Below are 22,441 nucleotides of genomic sequence, written 5' to 3' on the forward strand. Positions count from 1 at the left end.
TTAAGCTTTTTTTCTTTAAATTTTCTCTTTTTACCAGTTAGGTTGGTTCAAACAACTTGTTGGTACATTGTAATTATAGATCCAAGTGTTTATCTCCATCAACCAGCTATTCAAGAAAATTTGATTGTCAATTCCAGGAACTCCATTTTGTAAGTGATTAGTTCCTGAAAATTTATTATTCTCAGAAAAGGATGATTAGATTTTGTACAGAATATATTTTAGTTGATGAGCTTCTGTTGAAACTAGACAAAAGTAAATACATTTGAATGTTTTCAAGTATGCTGAGAATATTTTATTAACTTCCTAAGCAGAATTTTCAAAGGATTTTTTTATTCTCATGAGATCAAAGTGTTACTTTACTTTTTTCTCCCTTAAAATTTTCACCCGTTTTAATCTCAGTTTAAATCCAGCCTTGTATATACAGCCTTAAATTCAGTTTCCAATGCTAAATAGGTTCTTAAACCTTTGCTCTTGGTCAGCAAAAGTTAGCAAAGCAAATAAGATGACTTTAATATTTTTTCTACCACCTATAGTGATTGAAATTGAATCTCTAGAAACTAGCTTACCATTCACCTTATTTTACCTTCAACAGGGTTGTAGTAAAAAGTAACACCTTAAGTTAGCCATTCATGCTTTAATCAAATGATTTAACCATTTTTAATATCTGAATTGCCTAGATTCTGTTTTACTGAAAAAACTAGGAGGTTGAAAGCCTTATATGAAGTTCAGAGGGATAAGAAGCATCCACCACCAGAAAAGATTAGTAAAAGAGGAGAGTTTTAAATTGCAAAGGACATGAAGTTTGGCAGATGAGAAACTGCTCTTCAAACAATGGTCTAATACATTAGGATAATCAGAAAACCTATTGGTCTTTTGTGGAGGATACCGGCCAGCAGTATCCATCTCGGCTGCAGATGTTCATCAAAACATGCCAAAAAACATATTCAGAGACAACCAGGTCCTGTGGGGGAATAGGAACAGAAGGGCCACTCCTCACATGGGGAGCCCCTTGACTACCCTGTCTCCTGGAGGGTGCCATGGCCACTCTCTCTCTGGTGGGGAGACACCTCATTCCCCCTCCGGAGAAGCTTTTTGTTGGTTTCAATGAATAAGAATTCAGGTAAAAGCTCCTTACTCATTGCTAGGAAGTAAGGATCAAACAATAGGTAACAAGGAAGTCTGAGGGCCTATTTTGAGTCAGGGTCAAAGAGCTGTAAAACTTTTAGGAACAAACTTCTTCCCTGGACCCTTATCATTCAACTTGAGAGCATTCTAAACAAAGCAGGTTTCATACGATTTTACATATTCTTTCTTAGGCCTGATCACCCAGGGAACCTGCCCTTTTCAGCACAGAGCTGCACCACCCTGTCATTGTTTCAGGCTTAGATGGAGCAAGGGAACTAAGGCAACCAAGAGATGAGGAGATTTTCTCCCAGATGTTGAGGACTCAGGCTATGTCACAGCTGAGGAGTGAGGGTCCATCACCCCCTTCTGCTGTAGCCCCCCAAATCCTTTCTTGGGGGCCTCCCATGTGATCGTGCCTGTCTTAGATCATTGCCCCCTCGGGGAATCTTACTCATCATTGGCTAACCGACCAAGCATTGGGGTTCAGTTATGAATGAAGCAGCAGAAGCAGCACTCCTGCCAGGGAGATAAGCTTTTGTCTTTTTGCTGGCTTAGGGTCCAAGGCCACTCCCTCAGCCTTGGTGGGGGTTACAGCTTCTGATACCAGGCAGGGCAGTTCCCAACAGTCTTTAAAAGCTTGAATGTATTCTATTTGTTAATAGCCACATCCCTAATTCCAGACTCATGGCTCCCACATTCCTTGAATATATAAGAAATCTAAAATTAACAATTAGTATCAGTAATGCTTATAAACTTGCCTTTTTATGTTTCTCCATTCCCTCCAACTTGAAACCATGTTAACCTTAATCATTCCTTTGATTACAAGTATTTACTGAGACCCAGCCTCCCTGACTATAAGCTCTGGGGATTAATCAGGTACAATGCCAAATTCCAATAACAAATAATTTTCTAGAGATGTTTAATATTAAAAATCAATAGAATTTTCCTCACTTTTCAGTGACCAAGTTACACAGATATTTTTGTACATTACTTCTCATATCTATTTTTGTTCAGCCTCAGTGCCTGGTTTATTGATCAATCCCTCTTTGGGAAGTAACACAATGTCTCCATATTTGGACTCATTACAAATGCTTCCTTCTCCAGTCTGCAACCTGATTAGTTTTCCTTAGCCTTAACAAGGTGACTCGCCCCTCCCTACCCAGACACCAACCAAGACTCCCCATTGACAGCAAAATGAAAGTTGTGTTTTGCCTGCCGAACTAGTCAACTAAAGTCTTCCACAGTCTAAGCCCAAACAATTCTTTCAACTCCAGCTTCTACCATTAGCCTATGCCTGGAAAAGTCTGGTGGGTTGTATTGTCCCAGATATATTTAAGTCCTCATTTTATCATTGAAAAAAAAATTAAAAACAAAAATATTACTTTATTGATAAACTTTATCTTATTTTGATAACATATTCAAGTCAATTTTATCCTCTAATATTTAACCAATTTGCTTAGTTATACCTTCCCATCAATAGTCCTCTACTATATATGATTTCATTTTTATTAAAAAATTACCTAATTTCATAATAGTTTTATTCAAAGTTTGCACCTGTCTTTCAGATCTGTCACTTAATCATTACTGTAGTCTCCCATCCTATAAATTCAGTTTTTCAAGCTTATCATATTTGTTTCTATCCATTAAAAAAACAACTTTATGCATTTTAATGGTAGCTCTTCACAGTACAAAGATTTATAGGGGTTGAATATAAGGCTACAATGTCTTTGTGCAGGATAATTTTGGGGAGAGAAGTAACCTTATTTAGAGCACTTAGGATGGACCTTCTAATTTTACAATGAGGCTTCTGCTTCCATGGTTTACTCCTTATATCCCGTTCATCTAGAATGAATTTTTCATCACTAGCTACTGGCGTTCCACCATTTCTTCCCAGTAAAACTCAAATGCCAACACTTCCTTATCACACAATCTAGAATAACTTGTCCGTGCCTCCTCCCCTGTGTCATTTACTCCATTCTGGTATTGTAGCTATTTGTATAAGTATCCTCCTCCTCTATCAAACCCCAAGAACTTTATGGGAGGGAGGGCAAGAGGTAAATGGCTATATTTTATCGATATATCTGATAAATGTATAATGAACAAATGAAAATATGAGTACATAAGTAAAACATATAATGTACTACTCATTATTTTTAGAGACAAAGGTCAGGGAAAATGTCAAATATTTATATGTCAAGCAAAATACTTTACATGGATTGCTTTATTCAGTCCGCATGACAAGCTAATGATATGTTCCTTTTATCGTTCTTACTTTAAATAGAGAGTAAGTGATCCACAGAAAAGTTAAATAATACACCTAACGTCATCAGCCTGGTAACATCTACTCCAGGTTTTCCTAACCCCAGAGCATGTGCTCTTTCCATTAGTCTTCCAGTCTCCATCATTTATTTCCATTTTTATTTCTATTTGTAATTTCCAAACTCCTTTAGACAGAATACAGTGTCTACTATTTCCATGTTTTTTAGAGGCTCTTTACTTTTTCATGTAAATTAAGCTACAGACCTAAGAAGAGGTCTAACTGATATCAAAACACATAGTATATAACTTTGAGCTGCCTATGAGCTTCCAAAAGAATTCAAATAGATATTATCACAGCATATACTTGTATTAAGTAGCTTGCAAAAGAGTTACAGGAGGATAGTTTGGGAGATTTTATATTTTCTCCCCCAAATAAAAGGCTTAAGACAAGACAACTGCTATAATATGCCAAGTCTCAGGTATGCACTTTAGATGAAAATAATTTATAATAAAATTTGGAAATGCTTTTGATAAAATATAGAAAAATAGTTTTCTCAAAAACTTCATTCAGGCCCTGGCTGGTGTAGCTCAGTGGATTGAGCACGGGCTGCGAGCCAAAGTGTCACAGGTTCGATTCCCAGTCAGGGCACATGCCTGGGTTGCAGGCCATGACCCCCAGCAACCACACATTGATGTTTCTCTCTCTCTCTCTCTCCCTCCCTTCCCTCTCTAAAAATAAATAAATAAAATCTTAAAAAAATATATTTCATTCAAATACTATTCTGTACCTTTGCCATTACTGTTGGAAGTTTTTGAAATATTGCTGATGTTACAGCTTTTCTGGCAATAAAGATCCATGAGGCAATTAATGGGGATAACCACTAGGTGAGCTTGTAGTTAATCTAGACATAATGCCTGGAAGTTACTCCAGATAATGACATCCATTCTACCTTGCTCAGCACAACTCAATAAATGGGCTCTTATTCTGCTGAAGTTTGAGAGTGGTGCCCCTATTTCCAGAGGGTCAGCCCTCAGGAATAACTGCCTAAACAAAAGACAGTTTCTGGCTTTCATCAAACTATTTAATCTCCACTAGTCTGGTGATGAGTCTCTGTGGCTTGAATCCAACATTGCTAAGAGCTAGCAGCTTGCCTGTCAGTTCATAATGAACTCACTTTTCTGGCTGAATGGGTTTATACTTTGCTAAGATGCAAATGATTGTGGAAGAGGTCACTTTATAATGTGTCCCTCAATGATCTCTCATAGCCAGAGTTGCATGATGTATTAGAGAATGACTGGTGGGGGCCTATGTTCCCAGCATTTGTGGGTCCTGATTTAGTGAGATCATATCTTTTCTGATACCAAAATTGAGGCGAAATATGTGTAAAGATAAAATTTATTTTTAAGGGAATAATGAATATCAGTAAGGGAGAAAGAAAAGAGCAGAGGCCTCTAAACACAAGTCTCCTGGGAATTTTGGGTCAAAATGGCAGAGTAGGTAAATGCTGTGCTCCCACCACTCCACGATCACATCAAAATCAGAACTAAATTATAGAACCACCATCAATGAGAATCATCTGAAGATTAGCTGAACAGAAGTCTTATAACTAAAAATATAAAGAAGCCACATCAAGGCTGGTCTGAACCTCTTGCAGAGGCTTTTTCACACAAGCAGGCTCTCAGCTTATGCTATTGACTTTCCTAAAATCTCCCAAAAATCCACAAACCCCAGACAAACTAAAGCTGGCCTTGGCATGCAGTGTACCTCTTGTGAAGCAGACCCAATTCTAGCAGTAGTGGTAGCCTGCTTAGCTTCACAGTATAGCATCTCCCAAGGACCTCCAAATCCTGCAAAGGTGGCAACCAACCACAGTCACTTTTTAACTCCTACCACATGGCCCCAGGCTGGACTCACGCCATGGCTGATCTTGGCTTGCACCAGAGCCCCTGTTAAGAGAGAACAGAACCAACATACCCAATGTCCAGCTTCAAATTATACCCAGAGTACCATGAAACCAGCTCCACAAATGAAACATCCAAGTATGGACTTGGCAAGCACTAAAACTCTGCTAAAGTAAATCCATCTCCATGGGGTCACCTCATACCAACAGCATGTTTACTGTAGTCATGGCCAGTTCTCACAGCTAGTCAGCGTGAGGGTTAATCCCACTCACTGACATGTCAACAGCTTCTTTCAGTGATGAAAGAAGGACACTTTATAATAATAAAGGATCAATCCAACAAGAAGATGTAATTCTTGTAAACATCTATGCACCCAATTTAGAAGCACCTAAATATATAAAGCAAATACTGACATAGATAAAGAGATCAACAGTAATAAAGTAATAGTAGTGGATTTTAACACTTCATTGATAGCAATGTATTGACCATTCTGACAGAAAATAAATGAGAAAACAGTGGCTTTACACGAAACATTGGACCAGAGAGTCTTAATTGATATCTTAGGACATTCCACCACAAAGCAGCAGAATGTACACTCTTTTGAAGTACATATAAAACATTTTCTAGAATAGACCACATGTTCAGCCACAAAACAAGTCACAATAAATTTAAATGTTTTTGATAACAGTGATATCAAACTGAAAATCAATGCAAAGACAAACTAAGAAACACAACTACATGTGGAGGCTAGATAAGATACTATTAAACAGTGAATGAGTTAACATGAGATCAAGGAAGAAATCAAAAGATGCTGCATGACAAATGAAAATGAAAACACAAGGACCCAAAATCTACAGGACATAGCCAAAGTGATTCTAAGATGGAAATTCAGAAAAACAAGAAAAATCTCAAATATACAATCTAAATGAACTACAAAAAAAGAGGAAGAAGAACAAACAAAACCAAAGTTGATAGTTGAAGGAAATAATAAAGATCAGAGCAGAAATAAACAAAATAGAGTCTAAAAAACAATTTAAAAGATAAATGAAACCAAGAACTGGCTGAAAAAAAAATTTTTAATTAATAAACTCATCAAGAAAAAAAGAGTCCAAGTAAATAACATCATAAATGAAAGAGTAGAGGTAGCAAGAAATACAAATGACTGTAAGAAAATAATGTGAATAATAATAAGCCAACAGATTGGACAACCTGGAAGAAACACATACATTACTAAGAATACACAATATTTCAAGGCTGAATCAGGAAGAAATAGAAAATCTGAACAACTGACAACTGCTAACAAAATTGAATCAATTAAAAAACAAACTACCAACAAACAAAGTCTTGAACAAGATGGCTCCACAGGTGCATTATACCAAACACTTAGAAGAATTAACACCTAAACTTCTTAAACTATTCCAAAAAGTTCAAATGGAAGGAAGGCTTCCAAGATCATTTTATGAGTCCAGCATTACCCTGAATCCTAAACCAAAGATATCACCAAAAAAAGGAAAATTATAAGCGTTTGTCTTTGATGAATAAATGCAAAATTCCTCATTAAAATATTAGCAAACCAAATTCAGCCATAAAAAGAGAAGATCACACACCATGATCAACTGGGATTATTTCTGGGATTCCAGTTTGGTTCAATGTCCACAAATCAACTAACATGATACACTGCATAAACAAAATGAAGGATAAAAATAATATGATTATGTCAATAGATTCAGGAAAAAAAATTGATAAAATCCATCATCCATTTATGATAAAAACTTTCAGGACATTGAGGATAGAAGAAAAAACTCAACATAATAAAGACCACATATGCCCAAACCATAGCTATCATTATATGCAACAGAAAACATGCAAGTTTTTTCTCTAAGATCAGGAAGAAAACAAGGATGCCGACTCACAGCATTCTTAATCAACATAGTATTGGAAACCTAGTCACCACAAAGAGACAAGAAAAAGAAATAAAAGGCATATAAATTGGAAATGAAAAAGTAAAACTGTAATTATTTGCAGATGACAAGACAATATATAGAGAGAACCCTCAAGATTCCACTGAAAACTGTTAGAATGAATAAATCAATTCAGTAAAATTTCATGATACAAAATTAATATTCAGAAATAGGTTGCATTTTTATACACCAAATATGAACTATCAGAAGGAAAATTGAGAAAATAATCTCATTCGCAATGGCATCCAAAAGAATAATATATCTAGGAATAAATTTAATCAAAGAAGTAAGAGACGTTTACTTGCAGAACTATATATATTAGAGAAAGAAATTCAAGAAGATACAATTAAATGGGAGCACATATGATTTCTCATGGATAAGAAGAATTAACATCATTAAAATGTCTGTATTTCCCAAAGCAATCTACAGATTAAGTACAATCCCTAACAAATATCAATGATACTTTTCTCAAAACTAGCACAAATTATCCTAAAACTTCTGTGGAACCACAAAAAATCAAATAGTCAAAACAATTGCAAAAGAACAAAGTTGAAGCCCTGGCTGGCATAGCTCAGTGGATTGAGCACGGGCTGGGAACCAAAGTGTCCCAGGTTCGATTCCCAGCCAGGGTACATTCCTAGGTTGCAGGCCATAACCCCCAGCAACCGCACATTGATGTCTTTCTCTCTCTCTCTCTCTCTCTCTCTCTCTCTCTCTCTCTCTCTCTCTCTCTCTCCCCCTCCCTTCCCTCTCTAAAAAAAAAATAAATAAATAAAAATCTTAAAAAAAAAAAAAGAACAAAGTTGAAGATATCATTCTTCCTGATATCAAACTCTACCCCAAAGCATAATAATCAAAACATGGTACTGGCATAGATCAGACAGATACACAGACCAATGGAAAAGAATAGAGAGCCCCCAAATTAACCCATGCCTGTATGGTCAACCAGTCTATGACAAAGGAGATAAGAATATACAAAAGAGTAAGACATTCTTTTCAATGAATGGTGTTGGGAAAACTGGACAGATACATGCAAAAAATGAAACTACCAATTTCTTTTTTTTCATTTAAAATACTCTCTTTTTTTAAGATTTATTTATTTATTTTTAGAGAGGGAAGGGAGGGAGATAGAGAGAGAGAGAAACATCAATGTGCGGTTGCTGGGGGTCATGGCCTGCAACCCAGGCATGTACCCTGGCTGGGAATTCAACCTGCGACACTTTGGTTCACAGCCCACACTCAACCCATTGAGCTACGCCAGCCAGGGAAACTACCAATTTCTTACACATATACAAGAATAAACTCAAAGTGAATTAAAGACTTAAATGTAAGACCCAAAACCATAAAACTTTTGGAAGAAAATACAAGCAGTAAACTCTTTGACCTAACCTTTAGTAATATTATCTCAGATATGTCTCCACAGGCCAGGGACACAAAGAAAAAAATAAACAAATAGTACTACACCTAACAAAAAGCTTTTGCACCGTGAAAGAAACTATCAACAAATCAAAAAGACAACCTACTGAATGGAGGAAGATATTCACCAACAATACATCAGATTAGATGGTTAACATATAAAATGTGTAATGATCTCATACAACTTCACACACCCAAAAAATAATCAGATAAAAAGATGTACAGAGGACCTGATCAAACATTTCTCCAAAGAGGACATATAGATTTCCAAAAGACATATGAAATGGTACTCAACATCACCAATCACCAGGGGAATGCAAATTAAAACCAAAATAACATATGTCTTTACACCTGTTAGAATAGCTATCACTACTAAATCAATAAACAAGTTTTGGCAAGAATCTGGAAAAAGGGTACCCTTGAACACTGGTTGTAAATTTGTTCAGCCACTATGGAAAACAACATGAAGTCTCCTCAAAAAATTAAAAATAGATTTGTCATACCCAGCGGTTGTACTTCTGGGTATTTATTTGAAGAAATTTAAAACACTGATTCAAAAAGATATATACACCCCTATATTCACTGAAGCATTATTTACAATAGCCAAGATATGGATAAAGATGATGTGGTTCATATATGTAATGTAATATTACTTGGCCATAAAAATAGAATAAAATCTTGCCATTTGTAACAATATGGATGGTCCTAGAGGGTAATATGGTAAGTAAAATATGTCAGACACAGAAAGAAAAATATCATATTTCACTTATAAGTGGTATCTAAAAAGCAAAATAAACATACAAATAAAGCAGAAAAAAACAATAATGACGGGGGTGGGGCAATGAGGAAAGAAGGGGAAGGGTCAAGTTAAAGAACATGTATAAAGGACCCATGAACAAAGACAAAGGGGTGGGATTGAATGTGGGGGGTGGGGGGTGGGTAGGGCAGGGGAGAGTATGGGGGGAAAAATGAGGACAACTGTAATTGAACAATAAAATAAATAAGACAGAAAAAAGTCACAGATACACAGAATAACTTGAAGGTTGCCAGATGGGAGAGGGGTTGGGTGGTGGGTGATAAAGGTAAAGGGATTAGGAAGTACAAATTGGCAGTTACAAAAATAGTCACAGGGATGTACAATACAGCACAGGGAATATAATCAATAATATTGTAATAAACATGCATGGTTTCAGATGGGTACTAGAGTTATTGGGGTGATTGATTTGTAAGTTACATAAACATCTAATCACTATGTTGTATGCCTGAAACTGATAAAATATTGCATGTCAATTGTAATTGAAAAAAAAAATGAAAGGCCTCCTGCTTACTGGCTTTGCAGAGGGTGGCCCTGTCACTCAGCTTCCCCTCTCAGCATGCTTTTTACCAGAGCAGAAGCTTTGTAAAGCCACAGCTACCCCACAAAGTACCACCTTATTCAATATTAGCCAACATTTGAGAATCTTTAAATTCTATAATCTCAAATTTCATGCATTCCTAATTATGATTTTAGTATCTGTCAGTTGAGAGGTTATACAATATGAAAAAAAATTCATCATAAAATGAGATCTGATGCAGACACCAGCCCACAGTGTCTGCAGAGTCATGAATGAGACATGAGACATTCACACAGACTACCGAGTCCTGTGTGGAGGAAAAGGGACAGCATGGCTACCCTCTTAAGGGGAGGGTGCCTCAGAGCAGCCTGGCCACTCTCTCAAGAGGAGAGCACCCCGATCCTTCCTTCACAGAGTTTTTATTGGCTTTTAATTTGCCCAGGAATACAGGTAAAGTTCATTATTCATTGTCAGGTAGTAAGGATCAAACAATAAATGACATACAAAGAACTCTGAGGGCCTATTCTGAGTCAGGGTCTGTTAGCTAAAATGCCATAAAACTTTGAGGAACAAACTCATTTCCTGCTCCAACCCTCATCATTTAATTGAGAGCATTTTAGCAAAGCAGGTTTCACAGGATTTTATGTATTTTTTCTCAAGCCTGATCACCAGCGGAAACCCGCCCTTTCCAGCACAGGGCTGCACTGCCCTCTGTCATTGTTTTAGGATTAAGTCAGGCAGGGGAAGTAAGGCAGCCAAGAGATAGGAGACTTCTGGCAGACAGAATGAGGACTCAGGCTTTGTCAAAGCCGAGGGGCAAGGGTCCATCACCTCCTTTCTCCATAGCTTCCCCAAGTCCTTCCTTGAGGCCTCCATGTGATCATGCCTGTCTTGCCTGTCTTAGGTCATTCCCCCTTGGAGAATCTTACCCGTCACTGGCTAACTGATCAAGCATTGGGGACCAGTTATGAAAAGAAGCACTCCTGCCAGAGAGATAAGCTTTGTCCCCTTGTGGCTTCTCACTCAGCCTTAGCCATGGGGGGTTACAGCTCCTGAAACCAGGCAGGGCAGTTCCCAACAATCTTCATCACAATGATCCCAATATACCCATGGCCCACAAAAATCCAAGGCTTATGTTTGTGAGCCCTCTTTCTTTCTTTTTTCAGAGGTAGACACAGTTTATAATTCCATATGTGAAAACTTCTATAAAAATATCTGTAATGTTTTGAGTATAATTTTCCAGACCCAGATCACAGTGTCTACACCTTATTAGCTGTCTCCAAGGAAATATTCTCTCTTTCTAAAGATCCAGCCATCTCTATCCCTCCTCCTCACCTCCTAGAACTCAGCAATCCCATTTCACTTTGCCTAATTACATTTAGCAAATGCCAACTGAGAGTGGGTTGCCAAAAACTCTTTGAAAGCACTTATATTGATTTGGCCAATAAGTCCATTTTGGTTTTTCTGTAAGATGGCTCTAGTAGCACTAAGTTGTCTTTAACTTCATTCAAAACAATTTTGTTAGACTTTTTGTGACAGCTGTCTTATCAGTGTACATTTTTAAAAAGTATCAAAATTGGTGAATTTTTGTGTAGCCATTTTAATATTGAAGATGGAAGAAAATAAGCAACATTTTTGGCATATTATGGTTTGCTATTTCAAAAGCAGTAAAAACACACACACAAAAAATAGTACAGTGTATGGAGAAGGTGTTGTGACTAATGGAATGTGTCAAAAGAGGTTTGAAGTTTTGTGCTGGAGATTTCTCACTGGATGATGCTCCATGGTCAGGTAGACCAGCTGAAGTTGATAGTGACCAAATCAAGACATTTATTTAGAACAATCAGTGTTATACCATGTGGAAGATAGCCAGCATATTCAAAATATCCAAATCAAGAAAGTTATTGGTGAAAATGAAAAATGTGTCTTTTATTTTATGAAAAAAACTTTTTGGCCAGCCCAGCATTTCTTACCTTTCTCTTCCCCAGCCTTGGAAAAATACAGGTGAGAGAGGGGACCCTTACTGTCATATCAGATGGACCTCCAGGTGCTTTTGACCTTAAGAGAACCCCCAATATCACTGCTACCAGCACCACCAGGGTAGACACACACATGTTCACTTCCAAGTTGTCTTAAACTCTTATTTGTGTGGTTTCTTAGTACCTTTAACTGCTTCAGATTAGAGTACTCAGGAACCTATTTTAATTTGGGTCCATTCTTCATATGAAAGTCTGTCCCATCAATATGACTAGAGTGTGTGCGTGTGCGTGTGCGTGTGCGTGTGTGTGTGTGTGTGTGTGTAGTTAAGATGAATGTTAGTCATCTAACTATATAACAAATGCCCTTTAGACCTTTGGAGAAGTGGAAAAGACCTGGGGAGCAGGAAATTGTTTCTGCCTTTCAACATCCTCGGCTGGAGGCTGCCTGCCACCCATGTCCTTTGAGCACCATCGCAGGCCAGCTGCCAGGTGGGGGTGATGATGGGATCTGTGGCTCCTTTTCAGAGTTTATTTTTAATCATTTTAATTTCTTTCTTTAGCTTCTATAATTTGCTTTATACATCAAACCTAAAATAAAATGTTTTTCTCCTTAAATTAGAGCTTGAGAATTTTAAACTAGGTAGGACATTTTCTCTACAACCATTTTAATTTTATTAAACATTTTTTAAATTGTGGTTAAGTTCATATATCATAAAATTCTCCATTTTAACCATTAAATGAGAGAAGCCAGATAGAAAATTCACATCTAGTATAATTCCATCTATGTGAAATATGTAAAACATCCATGATAGACAAACGCACAGAGGCAGAAAGTTGGTACTCGGTGTCTGGGCAGGCTGGGACGGCAGGGTGGGTAGCGGGAGGAGGAACCGCTCATGGGCACAAAGTCCCATCTGAGGTGACAAAAATGTTTCTGGACTAGGTAGAGGAGATGGTTACACAGCATGGTGAATGTACTAAATGTCACTGAACTGTACACATTAAAGTTTGTTTTTAATTTATATTTCCTCAGGGTATAAAAATTCATTCAAACAGACAAGTTGTTTCTACCAAGCGTCTAAGGAATGGCATGTGTAGACAGAGAATGTGCCAAAGAGGTTAAACACATGGGTCCAGGTGTTAGACTTGCATAGAATCCAGACTCTGCCTCTCCCTTGGTGTCTTCTCTGTAGAGTAGCAACAATTCTGATTCTTCCATCTCAGACATGTTCTGAGATTTATTGAGATATTTTATGTAAAATGATCATCAGAGAGCTTGGCATTTACTGGGCATCTAATTAATAATAGATATTACTGTAAAATAAATAGTATAGAAATTTGGAGACAGGGAGTGAGAGGGCTCCCTCCTAGTGAGGATAACCCAAGACAGAAATGGGCTCTAGAGGCAGAGCAAAGCAAAGACAGGAAGGGAATCAGCATAGCTGGGCAGTGTGAGGCATAGTTCAGACCATAAGTATTCACGAACATACATTGATAGTCACCCACACTAAGAGTCAAAGAGTGTAAGGGAGGTGGTTTTACCCCAGACCTGGGATATCACTGTGTGAATTGCCAATGGTATTCCATTTCAGCTTCTCTCTCCACAAGAAGGAATAGCAGCCACCACACACCTGGCAAAAATGTTGCCCTCAGGTAAAACCAAGCAGGTGAGAATGGCCTTGCACAGTGCTGACTCAGTTTAATTTTCCTGACAAACTCTAGAGACTTGGCCGATAAATATCAGTTTTCAAGCCAGTGCAGTAGTTCACTTAAAAACTCGGAACTTCTGTTCTGTTTACTTAAAAACAAGATCAGGGTAAGACACCAGGGTCTAGCTACTCTAGCAGCTTATGATGATAGACATCTTTGATGTGAAGGTGCAGTAGCATAGGAATTAGTGATCAGCAGGTGTTCACATTACTGAGTATAAATAAGAACAAGAAAGAAAAGTAGACCTCTACTATGTTCTTTGTTTCCACTAAACCATTTTTAAGACTTTGAAAGCACTATAGCTTCTCCTAAAAACAACATCAAAGTATACAAGTAAGAAAACCAAAAATGCAGTTATCCACTTGAATTTCTAAACCTCACAATTGTTTTTGGCAGATGAAACAAAGCTCTGTGAACTTTATCTCAGGAATTCTTTTTTTCCCTTTGCAGCAAGAAGCCAAAACAACATCAAAGCACACCTCCCCAACAGAAGCCTCTGACCTTAGCCTACGATGGAGACTTAGATATGTAACCTGAAAAAGAAATCCAAATGTAGACATCAACTGCCTTAACTGCTTTCTCTTTTGTAGCTCTCAGACTTCTCAGTTTTTTGAGGAATCTCACAGTGTGATATATTAGGCAGAATACAAATACTGCAAAAGTAATATTGCCTCAACTTCATTTGGACATGGAGTCAAGGATTATTTGGTCTGCCATTTTGAGTTCAAGTTGTTTGTGGGTGTGTTTATTTTTTTTATTTTCCCAAGGGAACTGAAAACCCTTCTCTTCCTGTTTGGAAACGGGAGGAAGAACACATGATGGAATTCCCACAGACTTGAGTAAACTGTATCTTCAGCAGCATGATGACAATCCAGAGGAAAGTCCAATCAAGGCACTCACTGTAAATGCGAGTCTGACACTGCGCTGTTATGCACTATATTAGTGCAAGTCTTTATTCTTTCCATACTTCAACACTGAGTTTTCTAGAGTTTACATAACTTCAAAGACTTTCAAATTGGATTGACTATTTTCATGAACACAGAGAGAATGGGTTGCCATTTCAGAAATTCTCTGAGTTTTTAACCTTTAAATGTTGTATTTTGTTTTGTAGCTAGGGGATGATGGCACTTCATGGATTGCATTTATTGAAAAAAAGGAGTGTGCGTAATTGATGGAGTAGATGAAAGCTAGTGGTTTCTAATTGAAATGTGTACTGAATGTTGGGGTGTACAAATGAAGTAGGTGGTTATATTGGAGAATGAGGTAGATTATTTAATTATTAAAACTACATTTTAACAAAAACTTAGCAACGTAGATATAGAATTAATCACACAGTTGTAATTCAGTTTAATGATGACCAACTCTGCCTTTGTAATTTCAATTTTCTTATCTGAAAATTTATAAATTCTTTTTTCAAATTTAATTATCTGACCTCATTTAATATACATCAAACGCCGATCCTGTTTATAGCAAGTCTTGCTTTTATAAGGTTTCAATAATATCTAAAACACATTAAAAACCTGAAACCATTTTATGAAGATACTTGTTTGTAATTGTAGATGTTGAAAGTAAGAAGGTGCCATCTTGTGGTATTGACTTGTATTTCTAACAAATAAAGTACTCAAGAGACTGAGAAGATAACTGTTTTATATTTATTCAATTCTGAAGTACTCTTACTTTGACAAAAACAGTTTTAATAACATTTTCCCTGTGTCATGGTTTTAGAGATTGAGAGTTGAAATCACTGACAGAAAAAAGGACCCTTACCCCACATTCTCAACACCATTTTGTATACTGTGAAATAAAGTCAACCACAATTACACAGAGTTGCTTTTAAGGAATATTTAAAGCTCAGTCAGTATTAGAACAAACAACTGTAATAAGGCAAATGCAGGTATGTAAATGACCTGAAAGACCTCAAAAAAATGGAAATGTTAGCAATGAAATACAATGAGTGAGATATGGATGTTTGTATTAATAATATGGCTTCCATTAACCATTTATCACTTAAATGGTTAAATCAAAAGAGTAAATGAAGAGATAATTTCTGTCAATAGTGTGGTTGAGGAAACAACTCCTAGATGTCTTTTTATTAGTTTACTTTAGCTAACTTTTCAATACTGTTTATAGTAGTTCAAGAGACCCTGCTTTGGAGATCAAAGCCTGACTGTGGAGACCAAAGCCGTTACCATCTATGTGATACTTACCCTACAAGAATTGCAAAATAGCTGTCCCTCTGTTGTCTGACCCACAAGATAAAGATAATAAAACTATTTCCTCTTAAGGAAGATGATGATGTACAATGGAGTTCCAGTTCAAGATGGTGAAGTATGAGAATCTGAATTAACCTTTCCCTGCAGACACACCAAATATGTGGCTACATATGGGACAATTCTGTACAAAAGAAACTCAAAAACTAGCTGAGCAACTCTTACATATCAGACAAATGAGGAAAAATATACATCAAAACAGATAAAAAAGGCTGAGACACAATCTCACCATGAACCTCACTCTCAGCAGAGCAGTCCATAATTGGAAGGAAACTCACAATGCCCGGTAATTCTTTGAGGAGCAGAGGGTCTAAACCCAATACCTGGCAACCCAAATTTTAAGACCTGCACCTGAAAGATGACACCACCAAACACTAGCTTTGCAAGCCAAAGGGTCTTGTATCAGAAAACCTACTAGGCTATAGCAAACTGAGAAATGGTGCCTAAAGGGCATAAAGGGACTCACCACAGCTACCCACGCCTTCATGGTACAACTCAGAGGCAAGAGAGAAACACCCAGTTTTTCTATGAAAGAAGCTTACTAACATTTTCAGAGCCATAGCCTGAGGGGCAGACTTCTAATTAAACATGTGTCTAGAAGCCTGACTGTAATCCCCATCAGAGACTAGGAAGGCTGATAGGTACCATCTTTGGCTCTCCCTGTGCCCAAACCCAGGTCACCAGTATCCCCAAGAAAGGACCTTGGGCACACATCTGGTATGTACATCAGAATGAACTAATTGTTCTGGTTTGAGCTTAAGGCAGAAGACTGAGAATGTGATTTTATAAAAACAAACAAAAAAAATCCTTCAATACTACATATATATATGTTTGTAGGTATCTGTGATAATTTTTTCCCTTAAAAGTAATACAAATAGAGATCATTCATATTCTTTCCAAATCTGATCTGCAAAATATCATAAACTTAAAAAATTCTGTATTTAATCCTATGCCTTTATCTCATAGGTTAGAGTATCATGTGTTTATCTGTTTATCTTTTCTGTTATCTTGAAAATGATCTGAAATAAGTAATCCTAGTACTGAGAAACAAGCTAGTACATCTTAGAGTCAGTGCACAGTAATCACCTGCAGTGGTTTTTCAGCTGTACAGATCATATGACTTTTCATACTCATGGTGTTAGCAATAAATATTTTACCTTATTCTAAATAATAATAATATGTGTAAGATAATTAGTAATAATCACATGTCAAAAATACAATAAATATTACCTACAATTAGTATTACACAGCATATTCAGCTGTTACACTTAGCTCTTTCAAGTTTTTCATTTATTATAGATTCAACAATTATACAGGTATTGAATTGGTGTTTATATATTAAATTTTCAACATCCATAGCTTGAGTACAATAATTCTGGAATACTCAAAACATTTTTATTCCAATTAATACATATTTCTCAAATATAACAATACAGATTTCATTAATTCACTCTAACAATACCAATTTATTAAACATCTTCCATGGACAAGGCACAGTGCTAGGAGGTATACTTTTGATTCAATGAAATGTGATTTCCTCTGACTTTAACCTTACTTGAAAATTATAGTACATAGATCCAAAGATTTGGGACATTCACTCCTCTGGAGCAAGCCAAGTAGACAGATATGCTGCAAGTGAAAAAGAATTTCCCATAGGGTGATAGAGATGCTAATTGTATGCACAAAGTCTGTGAACTTTTTTTCTTAGGAGAGCATATTGCTTCAACAGTAAACACATGTTCAACATCTGTAGTTTTTACAGTCAGAGACTATGGGTAGGAAGTCCTAAAGAGTGAGTGTGACCTGGTGTTGCTAGCAACCACTGACCCTGAGAAGTTGCCCACATCACCCCTCATACTGCACAGTGTAGAAAGGAGACTAAATAAAATACCAGTTGCTTTCTCTCATGAAGGTATATGCATGTAGCCAAAGTTCCAGAACTAGCTTACAGAAATATTTAGTTTAATATCCAAAGAATTTTATATTTTTAAATTAGTTTCAGTCATGTGGATTTGATCCCTGGTCAGGGCATATACAAGAATCAACCAATGGATGCATAAATGAATGAAACAACACATTGATATTTCTCTCTCCCCCTCCTTCCTGTCTTTCAAAAAAAGGTTAATATATATGTACATTTTTAACAAAATAAAATTGAGAGATTTTATACAATAATTTGGATATCTACCTTTGCTTGAAACATAGAAAATATGATTACAAATGCCTCAATCTTTTATGGTAATAATTTGCTAAAACTGAATATTAAATGCCCTCTTTAGGAATGACATGCACACTCTACTCATTTAACAAGTATTTATTGAATATCTACTATGTTCTGGACACTACACTAGGTGATGAGCAACATAAGACCAGCTCACTGTCCCCATGGGATTTATATACTTATAGGGAGAGAGAGGGAAAAAAAGCTTGCCTACAAACACACACATAAAACATGTTAACATGGTAATACACGTTATTAAAACTACACAAGACAATGGGACAGAGAGTAATGTTGCTCAAATTCTACCTTCTCAATCAAGCATTCCCCAGTGATCACTTACTAATGTAATCCAAGAATCTTCAAATTATAGTTCATTGGCCAAATAAGCCAACTGCATGTTTTTATAGAGTTTTACTGGAATGCAGCCATGCCCACTCATTAACTTATACCTATGGCTGCCTTCATGCTACAAGGGCAAGGGTGAACAGTTGCTACAGAGAGCCTTGGCCTGCAAAGCCTAAAATAATATCTGACCCTTTACAAAAAAAAAGTGTCTGACTCAATTCCTGCTGCTACTCTCAACTTTATCAACTTCCACAACTTTGTTTTCATATTCCTATTATCTCTAAAACAATTTCATTATAAACTTTTATTTTACAGCTATTGTCCATTATCTCTTGAATTAAGTCATTAACACCATGAGGGCAAGGATCTTAATTTTGTTCATGTATGTCTCTAAAATTTTTGGAATATGGTAGGTACTCAATATTTGTAGAATAATTGAATGAGGGTAAAGAAATGAGAAATACATAGCATACAACCATGGAAAGCATGGTGAGGAATTTGGATTTTATTCTAAATTTATGTGCAGCCACAGTGGGTTTTTAAACAGTGGAGTGACATGAGATGAGGTAGGCCAGTATTGTCACCTGACTTACACTCCTTGCCCTGGACCAAGCAGGCCCATTCATCTATGTTCCTTACCTGGTCTGTGCTAAGAAATAATTATGGTGATGGAAACTCAAAACAACAGTCTTCACTGACTCCACCTAAAATGTTCCTCTGGGGGCAGAACCCCAGGAAAAGGTGTGTTTACCAGCAAGAGCTGCACAGTTCTCCAATAACATTAACTGGCAAGCTCAATGATTTTAAATCAGAGATATTTTATGGAGATTTTATAAGGTTTAGATATTATACTTGCTATAATGCTTATAAGTTGTCTTTTGAGAAATACACGTGAAGATAGTATAGTAACCAAAGTAGCATAAGACCCAAGACTCAGTTTACCAATCTGTACACTACAGTGCACTGGTGTGTCAGTGGGTTATAGGTGTGCTGAAATATCAATTTTCCTCTACTCTTGGGGTTATTTAGTCAAGGTCTCATTCATTTATCCAGACGTTATAGAATTATTATCATTTTAAATGACTGTGATAAGGTTAAGTAGACCTGCAAAGGACAATCATAATTTGTTAATCACTGTTTTCCAAAAGAGAAGAAAAGTAATTCCACTGTGGCTATGGCCAAAATTATGAGTCTCCTTGAGACAATTTGACCATGGTTTCTTGAGTATATTTCTATTTCTAATGAAGATACAAATCAAAAGAAGCATATATGAACAATAAGGAACACTGATATAATCAGTACATGGGAAGACTAGACAAACATCATTTGGGGGATTAAGGAAAGGCTCAAGAAAAAACTGGAATTTGGGCTACACACTGAATAATGAAGACCTTTGACAGGTAGAGGACAAGGTTACTGCTAATTGGCCTGGCATTTTAGCCCCAGAGATTTAGATAATTTTCATTCTGTGGAGTAAGGACCAAGGTGAGGATAATTTTCACATTGTTGGGTTGGTCCAAGAATCAATAAGCCTAAAGTGAGATGTATCAATTCCTTCATCTAATAGGATGAAAAGTTTCTTTATTTACACACCCTTTTCATTGGGCCGAATCACTAGAAGTCTTCATACAAAAGGGCTTTTATCCCATGTCCACCATGGAGCAACCTCACCAATCTCACACCAGAAGTGGGACTTGTGGAAAGCACATCATGGTACTCAGATACTCCATATAAACAACACCTGTCTCAGTGCATTGGTGGTTAGAGACTGGGGACCTGGAAATACTTAGCCACTGTGTAGGAATCATATCTATACACTCACACCCCATATTAAAAAAAAAAAAAAAACTTTCCTACAGTGTCATTGGTCTTCCTTCATTATTCTCAAAGAAAAATCAACAGATTAAAACAAACAGGGTGAAACAACAGAATTATATAATTGAGAGGTTTTAAGACTCTTGGTTTGTAGGACCCTTAGTGTCTAAATAATTTTTTCATGGTGTTCACTGAAAGACTTTCTTAGGCTCCTCCAAGGAAATAAATGCTAATCAGCCATAAAATTAGGCAGTATAAAGCTTTATTTGGGGTTTGTGTGCCCAGGCAAAATTTCCCTGGCCCACATGGTGGGGGGGCCAGGAAAACCGCTCCAAGCAGAGAAAATGGCGGGGTTTTATTTTGGACAGAGCTGGGGATTGGTCCCTTGTGAACAAAGCAGCAACATATCACTGGTAGTTCCCCTCGCACCCTGATTTGACGTCAGCCATCTCTTCTGGGTTATAGTTCAGCCGCCATGATTAATTATAGTTCAGCTGCCATTTTGATTGTAGTCTAGCCACCGTTTTGTCCTACCCACCCATCCTGACACTCACTAGTCAGAAAAAATACCTAACCCTTCTGTTTAAGAAGTAGTTAGACTCAAACAACTTAATAATTTATATTTAACTTAGTAACATTAAAATATATACACATAAATTATTTTAATTTTAAATAACCACAATAGCATGTTAAGTAGAGTTGTGCTCTCAGACCTTCTTCCACCTTGGATTCAGATTATATGCTGCTGCCCCCATTTCCTATTCCATATTGGTGTTTATTCACCATTCATTTTGTTTACAACAATCAATGAAAACTCAGCTTTAAACACTGTGACTTCATCACAAAATAGTGCAATCTAATGTTGAAACAGAAACTACCTCAAGCTGGTAGTTCACATCACATCTGACAAATGTTTCATTGTGCTGTACTTTCCTTGTACGTGCAATAACTAGTGAATGTAATCCCAAAGAGACCTTTGATACACATCAAGTTAGAGCTGTGTTTCTGAAGGACCACAACTACCATAGGGTTTCAGGTCTCCATGTCTGTTTTCTGCGGGATTGCCATTTAGGGTTGAATAACCAGGTGAGCCTCATTTTTTTTCCCTAAACATACAGCTTTAATTTGTTTCTCAAATCTCCAAATACCTCTGTATCAAACACTATTGATTTGCTCCATGTTTGAAAGTACAAGGGGAGCAGTCAAAGGACTTACTATGTGTGTGTGTAGCCACTCGCCCCTAGTAAATACATTCCATACAAATATTATTTTACAGAGCATGTCTTTAAAATAGAGTGATCAGGATTCCCCACCAAGTCTTCTATGACCTGACCCTTTATCAAAACACCTCTCATTAACACCTATCTAACATAACCATATTCATATATTACAAAATGGTAAACAGGGAACATACAACTGGAATAGCAGATAGGAGATGGCAAAAAGTTACAAAGACATGAAAAGAATGAACTAAAAAAAGGAGAGAAATCTTTAGTTCTGGTTATTGCATCATTAGTTGAAAGGATCCAAAGCCATTGCCATAAAAAGCAACTAATGAAAGTTGTGTTCCTGATGGTAAAATTGTGGGAGAATATGTATATGTATGTGGACATATATGCACATGCATGTGTGTGCATGTGCTGTGTGTATTTGTAAGCATTTCTTTGGGGAACCAAAATTTAAAATTAACAAGAGTAGATCTGAAACCACTCAAGAGTTAATATTTTGCAACTCAGGCAAGAAATACATTACTATCATCTGTTCACAGATGAGGTTAGGTTCTTTAAAAGATGATTATTCCATCAGTAGATTGTAATGAATTCACTAGATTATGCCTACAACTACTTAATAAATTAATCTTTCACCAACAGACAAGCTATGATCTGCGATCTTGTCTCCTAATGTTTAGAATGGCTGGTTATCATATAGCAAATGAAGATCTTCCTACAGATTTGCTCCTGGTGTCAAGCATAGACATGAGGCTGCCACAAAAGAATCCTAAAAATTACTTTTCAGATTCTTTCATCTATAACAAAATTAGATAACAATGGCTCTGTATGGTATCTTCTCTTGGATATAATGACAGGGTGGGACAAGCCAATGA

General features: G+C 36.8%; 1 protein-coding gene across 1 annotated transcript in view; it reads left to right on the forward strand.

Annotated features, from left to right (window-relative positions):
- Nucleotides 1-15,210, forward strand: part of THSD7B (thrombospondin type 1 domain containing 7B) — a 776,886-nt gene extending 761,676 nt beyond the window's left edge. Inside the window, exon 27 of the mRNA XM_045826088.1 lies at nt 14,137-15,210. Coding sequence (XP_045682044.1) covers nt 14,137-14,218 — 82 coding nt within the window. The 3' untranslated portion in view covers nt 14,219-15,210. The remainder of the gene's footprint in view (nt 1-14,136) is intronic.
- Nucleotides 15,211-22,441: the final 7,231 nt, after the last annotated feature.

The sequence above is a fragment of the Phyllostomus hastatus genome, unplaced genomic scaffold, assembly GCF_019186645.2.
Source record: "Phyllostomus hastatus isolate PE091 unplaced genomic scaffold, TTU_PhHast_1.1 phas_scaffold_60, whole genome shotgun sequence".
Taxonomy (NCBI): domain Eukaryota; kingdom Metazoa; phylum Chordata; class Mammalia; order Chiroptera; family Phyllostomidae; genus Phyllostomus; species Phyllostomus hastatus.